Below are 6,966 nucleotides of genomic sequence, written 5' to 3' on the forward strand. Positions count from 1 at the left end.
AGCCGTCTTGGGCCGCTAACGCTTATGGAGAGTTTGCTTTCTGGCTTCTCCGTATTCCCTTAAGTTGGGACTTTGAGGAAGCTGTCACTGTTTGTCAACCTGTAGAAAAGCTTAATTGTGTTTTCCACCATTTTACCTCAGTTCCTCAGGGTTCTAAATCTCATCATGGTAGCGCAAACCCGACGCCCCAAATTACTGATTTGAACAGGATGTGCCGACGGGCACAATTTGGGGCGTCGGGTTTGCGCTACCATGGTGAGATCTTGTAGAGTGGTGTTGGCTCCACAGAAAATTTCAATGTCTTCAGAAGACAAAGAAGCGCAGGAGGACGAGCTGCTGGCTTTGGCTAGCATTTACGACGAAGATGAGTTCAAGAGAGCTGAGTCAGCCCAAGGAGGAGAAACGAGAATCTGCCTGGAGTTGCCCCAAGACTTCAAAATTTTTGTGAGGGGTGAGTTGAGATGTCTTGGCTTCTCCCAAAATCGGGTTTTTTCCGAGCGGCTTCACCCAGCTGAGGCGGTTGAGGCTGCGGCGAGGCCGAGCGGGTGGAGGGGTGGGTGACCCTGTGCTGCACGTGTGGCGGTGTTGGGGGCTGTATCCAGGAGGGTCGTGTCATCCTTGTACAGGAAACCTCTTCAGTCAACTTTCAAATTGGAGATGAGCAATAGTATTTCTATGGACTAATTAAGTTGATTTGGGGTTGGGTTTTTTAGTTCCTTGAGGATATGTTTTCCCAGGTTCTCGGGTTGTGCAGGACCCGGTATTGAGCAGTGCTGCTGTTCACTGCTGCCACCATATCCACACGACCCTCTAAATGTTACTGCACTGAGAAGTTTTGTTATTTAGGGTTGAATTTAAACCCATAAATTTATGGAACAGTAAGAGATACCTATGAAGACAGGCTGAGAGAACTGGGCTTGTTCAGCCTGGAGAAGGGAAGGCTCCAGGGAGACCTCAGAGCCCCTTCCAGTGCCTGGGGGTGGCTTCAAGAAAGCTGAGAGAACTTTTTCCAAGGGGATGGAGTGACAGGACAAGGGGGAACGGGTTTAAATTGAAAGTGGGGGGGGTTAGATTAGATATCAGGAAGAAGTTCTTCACCGAGAGGGTGGGGAGCACTGGGACAGGTTGCCCAGAGAAGCTGTGGATGCCCCATCCCTGGAAGTGTCCAAGGCCAGGCTGGATGAGGCTTGGAGCAACCTGGCCTAGTGGAAGGTGTCCCTGCCCATGGCAGGGGGGGGGACTGGGGGGGCTTTAAGGTCCCTTCAACCCAAACCATTCTGGGATTCTATAAACCATTACAGTTCATTAGTTTTCATTTTCCTGTTATTTTTCCAACTGTCTCTGTTCTGTTTTATTCAGGCAGTTCCACAGAAAGCCTCCAAAACAGCGGGTTTGAATACACTGTTTGCTTCCTGCCTCCCCTTGTGCTGAACTTTGAACTCCCACCAGACTACCCATCAGCCTCCCCACCGGTGTTTACCCTCAGTGGAAAATGGCTCTCCCGAGCCCAGGTTTGCAAAATAGTTTTAAGGAGCTTTTGTGATGATGAGTGAGTTCTTAAGAAACGGTGCTTGGGGGTGTTAATGTAGTAGATGAAAGTAAAATTAAGACATAAATTACTACGTTGCTCTTTCAGCTGGGTGCTCTTTTGCTTCCTACTTGGGTTTATTTGGTCACCATTCTGAGGAATGAGAGCTTGCAGCTATGAGCCTTGTTATCGGTTGGGGCGAGTCCAGAGGAGGCCACGGAGATGCCTCCAGGGCTGGAGCCCCTCTGCCATAGGGACAAGCTGGGAGAGTTGGGGGGTTCAGCCTGGAGAAGGGAAGGCTCTGGGGAGACCTCAGAGCCCCTTCCAGTGCCTGGGGGAGCAAAAGGAAGCTGGGGGGGACTTTTTACAAGGGCAGGGAGTGACAGGACAAGGAGGAACGTGTTTGAACAGAAAGAGGGAGATTGAGATGGGACATCAGGAAGGAATTCTTCCCAGAGAGGGTGGGGAGCACTGGGACAGGTTGCCCAGAGAAGCTGTGGATACCCCATCCCTGGGAGTGTCCAAGACCAGGCTGGATGAGGCTTGGAGCAACCTGGTCTAGTGGAAGGTGTCCCTGCCCATGGCAGGGGGTGGGACGGGAGGGGCTTTAAGGTCCCTTCAACCCAAACCGTTCTGGGATTCTGTTTTAAGTGTATACGTATAAACCTCCAGAATCTGAAGCCTAATCTTGCACCAGGTTGGCCGGGGGAGAGGAAAGCCGCCCCGAGTTGTCAGAACCTACTGAGATCTGGCGTTGTCTTTTCCTTCCCAGCTCAGCGCTCTTTGCAAACACTTGGACAACGTATGGGAAGAGAATCGAGGCTGTGTGGTCTTATTTGCCTGGATGCAGTTTCTGAAGGAAGAAACACTGAATTACCTCAATATTTCCTCCCCCTACGAGCTAAAAACATGTCGTCGAGGGAATGGGCAGAGTCCGACACATCCGGGGCCTCTCGGTGCCGAGACGGACTGTGGTGGTGCAGCAGGCTCTGCCGCAGCCGAAGAAGAAATCATCGATGCAAGAGCTCTGCAGGATGTGGAATCGTTGTCGAGTCTGATCAGGGAAATCTTGGACTTTGATCAGGCTCAGAGGAGGAAGTGCTTTAACAGTAAGATGTACCTGTGCAATATCTGCTTCTGTGAGAAGCTGGGCAGTGAGTGTATGTACTTCACCGAGTGCAGCCACGTGTACTGCAAAGCGTGCCTGAAGGACTACTTTGAAATACAGATCAAGGACGGGCAGGTCCACTGCCTCAACTGTCCCGAGCCGAAGTGTTCTTCCGTTGCTACACCTGGCCAGGTAATAGCAGTGTGCACGCAGCGAGGGTAGAGTTCTGCCGCCGCCGTTACAGACGACGAGGTGTGGCCTTTCGTGGTGAGCGGCGTGCCCGTCCCCGGATCCGTACGCTGAGCCGCAGAGGCGTCAGCGTAAAGCTGGGTCGCAGGGCACGTGCCTTGCCTGCTTTACTAGGCCTGGCAGCGGTCAGGGGCCTGGATTCACGTCTCATTTGGTTGATAATAGTTAAACTAGCATTTCTAGGAGTATTTTCCTGACATGTTGGGGAACATACAGTGGATTCATCCCAGCTGTAGGTCCTTCTTACTGACTTGCTGTGTTTCACTGAAGGTAGCGGGCTCGGAAGTTCAGATCCTGTGTTCTCCCTCTGATCTCCCTTAGGTGAAGGAGCTGGTGGGGGAGCAGCTCTTCGCGCGTTACGACCGCCTGCTCCTGCAGTCCAGCTTGGACCTGATGGCGGATGTGGTGTACTGCCCTCGCCCGGGCTGTCAGACGCCGGTCATGCAGGAGCCAGGCTGCACCATGGGCATATGTTCCTGCTGCAACTACGCCTTCTGTACCCTCTGCAAAATGACTTACCACGGCGTCTCTCCCTGTAAAGTCACGGCAGGGGAGTCGTCGTCTTTCCGAAACGGATCACAAAGCAATTACATCTGGTGGGAAAAAGGCTGGAAGTCAGAAATTAAGCAGGGAGACTCAGCGCCACGTGAGCTTTCTGAGGGATCAGACAGATTCGTCTGGAGTAGGTCTGTGCTGGCAGTTAAACTGTTCCTTAGATGATGCTGCCCAGCTCAGGAGGTCCCTAAACTGCTGATTGTCAAGTTCTGAGAGGCCACAGGAGGTGAAGAATAATTGTATATGTGCTTTTTTTACCCTTTTCCTGTGGAACTGCTGCTTTCTGCTGTCAGAGTTGATACTGGAATCAGGTGGATGCCTCTACCTGCTCAGCCTCAAAATCCTGTGACAAGGCTTCATTAACTGTGTGATCAGAGAAAATACTTCTGTTTTTCAGCTTATTTTACACTGCAGATTTGTTCTTATTCCAGTGACTGGTGTCGTGCGTAATGAAACGGTGTCAAGGCGTTGAATTTTGAGGTAGAGGGCTTTAATATTCTCATCTTTTCCTTATGTATTCTGATGTTTTACTGGCTTTTTCATTTATGCTGCTAGTGACCTTTGAGAGCAATGCATGCTGTTACCAGCTGGGCTTCGCAGAATCGTAGGACAGAATCACAGAATCCTTGTACAACACACTACACAAGCTGTTTTGGTTTTATTTGTGTTGGTTTGGTTTATTCCCTAGAGAAACTGATGGATTTGCGAAATGAGTATTTAGAAGCAGATGAGGCAACTAAAAGATTCTTGGAGCAGCGCTATGGCAAACGAGTGATTCAGAAAGCCCTGGAGGAGATGGAGAGTAAAGAATGGCTGGAAAAGAACTCCAAGTCTTGCCCGTGCTGTGGTACTCCCATAGAGGTGAGCAGGCCGGGGATAGGCGGAAGAGTTGTGGTAACTCTTAACAGAAACGAACGTAAATCGAGTCACTTCTGTATCTGAGAGGTATTTGTAGCCGCCAAGTTCGCCAGGGAAGGTAAACGTCTAGGAAACGGGAAGAGACCTTGGCGATTCTGTGTTACACAGGGAAGGAGGTGATGTTTCTGGAGCTCAGGGACTTGAGCAAATACAGCAGCTGGTATTGTTCAGGCTAAAAGGTTGGAGCGAGTCCAGGGGAGGCCACGAAGATGCTCAGAGGGCTGGAGCACCTCTGCCATGGGGACAGGCTGAGAGAGATGGGATCAGCCTGGAGAAGAGGAGGCTCCGGGGAGATGTTATTGCAGCCTTCCAGTGCCTGCAGGGGCTGCAAGGAAGCTGGGGGGGACTTTTTGCAAGGGCCTGTAGTGACAGGACAAGGGGGAACGGGGTTAAACTGGAAGTGGGGAGGTTTAGATGAGGTATCAGGAAGAAGTTCTTCCCGGAGAGGGTGGTGAGGCACTGGAACAGGTTGCCCAGAGAAGCTGTGGATGCCCCATCCCTGGATGTCTTCAAGGCCAGGCTGGATGAGGCTTGGAGCAACCTGGTCTAGTGGAAGGTGTCCCTGCCCATGGCAGGGGGGTTGGAACTGGATGATCTTTAAGGTCCCTTCCAACCCAAACCATTCTATGATTCTGAGATTCTATGAAAAGGAGACGGGTTGAATACAGATCCGTATGAATCCCTTTGTTTTCCATGTGTTTTGGGCTGCTGCTGTTTCAAACTAGAGCAAATAAATAAAACTACCTTCAGAAAAAGAGTGATTTCCATTACTGTTAGCATGACAAGCAGGGTACGGTTCTGTGATTCCAGCTCCCAGTTCTCCATCAGCATCAGTGTCAGGACAGTCGGGGTAAAAGGTGTTCACCGGCCGATGGTTTTGAAGGACTGTTACCAGAGACAGCCCTGAATACCAACGCCATAAGATCTTGTCGTGACTGTTTCTCATTTCCTTCCCCTGCCAGAAACTGGACGGCTGCAACAAAATGACGTGTACGGGCTGCATGCAGTACTTCTGCTGGCTCTGCATGGGCTCGCTGTCACGGGTGAATCCCTACCAGCACTTCAACGACCCGTCTTCCCCGTGCTTTAACAGGTGCGCACCTACGCCGGCCTCGCTCCTGCCCCGCGCTTCCTTCTCGGGTTTCTCTGGCAGCCTCCCCCAGGTTGTCTTTACCTGGAATTCTGTAGCTACAGAAGCCAGGATTTCTTCTCTCGGGTACTTACGAGGAGCTGACACTAGCCATAAAAAAAATGAGGAGCGCTTTGGGATATGGCTTTGCTTTTGGGTTGGAATTCTGGAGGAGTCTTCTGTGCCTACTCCTGATGCTTCGTTTGCTGCCCCTGTCCGAGAGGCAGCCTGCAGGGAAGTTTCCTTGCAGATGCTCAGGAATATGATAGCGTGGCACGAAGTTTTGGGTTAAAAAGCTGCTGCTTAAAAGCTGCGAACTTGGCTTGCATCGTGGCTCTTGGGGATGTAGCGGGAGCCAGCGGATGCCGCTGCCACCTGGAGGAGCGCAAGGGGGGGCAGGTTGGAGCAGTGGGGTAACGGCAGCCGCTCAGCTGGTGGGTGTTCAGGGGGTTCTGTGCCCAGCGCTGTCAGCTGTAGCGCCAGGATGCCAAAGTCACAATACCCCTAGTCACAATACCCTCCACTGCCCGTCCTGCTGCGGCTGCGGCTGCCAGGACGTACTTCTTGTTCTTAGCCCTTCCTTCCTGGCATTCCCTCTTCTCCCAGCAGGAACCTTTCCACTCATGCCCTGGTTTCCTTTCTGCTTTTTCTTCTGATGTTTTTTCCTTTCGGTTTAGCTGAAGCTCTCCCTACCCTGACTAAACTCATCTGTTCATAAAAAGCCCACCCACACTTCCCTCCCTCCTCTGCTCACACACCCCAGTGTTTTGCCCAGCTCTGTGCCGTCCACCCAAAGCGTAACCTGCTCGGAGCAGGCCACAGTTCTGTGGTTTTGGTCACATTCAAATGGGGGGTTTTAATACTTGTTCTACTTTTTACACGTCCTGATGTAAGTGACTGGCTGTCTTGCAGGTTGTTTCAGGCCATGCATATGGACGGCGAGTTCTGGGAGGCTGGAGATGAAGACTAGTCGCGTTCTCTAGCAACAACAGCCGAACACACCGGAACCGGAGAGAGATGCTTCCCATTTTTGTGTCAAGTTTGTTTGCTCTTCACTTCTGTTCCGTGATAGAAGGGCGAGAACTACCTGGTACTGCAGGATACCCACCTCAGAGGCTGTTCCCAAAACCAAAGGAGATAGATTGTTTTACCCATACCGTGGTCAGGATCGCCGTGGAAGGCCCTGGTAATTGCACTGAGTGTGAAAGACAAACACAACCAGCCAGCAGTTGGAAAATTACTGGAAGAATATATACTAAGAGGTGCCCCTTTTTCAACAGCAAACAAACAAAACTGAAGCCCCAGATCTTATAAATATTTGGGGGTTTCCTGTAGGGAGACTGACCTTTCAAGGGTGTTGGCCCATACCCACTGTGGGGTTTAGGGTGGGTTTGTGATCGCTGTAGCGCTCTCCTGGAGCTGCTCAGCGATGCTGCTCGGGCAGGGAGCGTTCCTGGTGCCACACAGAGAGTGTATATG

The 6,966-nt window shown here is 51.4% G+C and overlaps 1 protein-coding gene across 1 annotated transcript; it reads left to right on the top strand.

The window, feature by feature from the left end:
- Positions 1-297: 297 nt before the first annotated feature.
- Positions 298-6,457, top strand: RNF14 (ring finger protein 14). Its single transcript, XM_010157293.1, has 7 exons — positions 298-451; positions 1,360-1,511; positions 2,301-2,828; positions 3,207-3,433; positions 4,127-4,301; positions 5,321-5,451; positions 6,400-6,457. The coding sequence occupies exons 1-7, from the start codon at positions 298-300 to the stop codon at positions 6,455-6,457; spliced, it is 1,425 nt and encodes a 474-aa protein (XP_010155595.1).
- The last annotated feature ends 509 nt before the right edge of the window (positions 6,458-6,966 follow it).

Source organism: Eurypyga helias, unplaced genomic scaffold (assembly GCF_000690775.1).
Source record: "Eurypyga helias isolate BGI_N326 unplaced genomic scaffold, ASM69077v1 scaffold38568, whole genome shotgun sequence".
NCBI classification, from domain to species: domain Eukaryota; kingdom Metazoa; phylum Chordata; class Aves; order Eurypygiformes; family Eurypygidae; genus Eurypyga; species Eurypyga helias.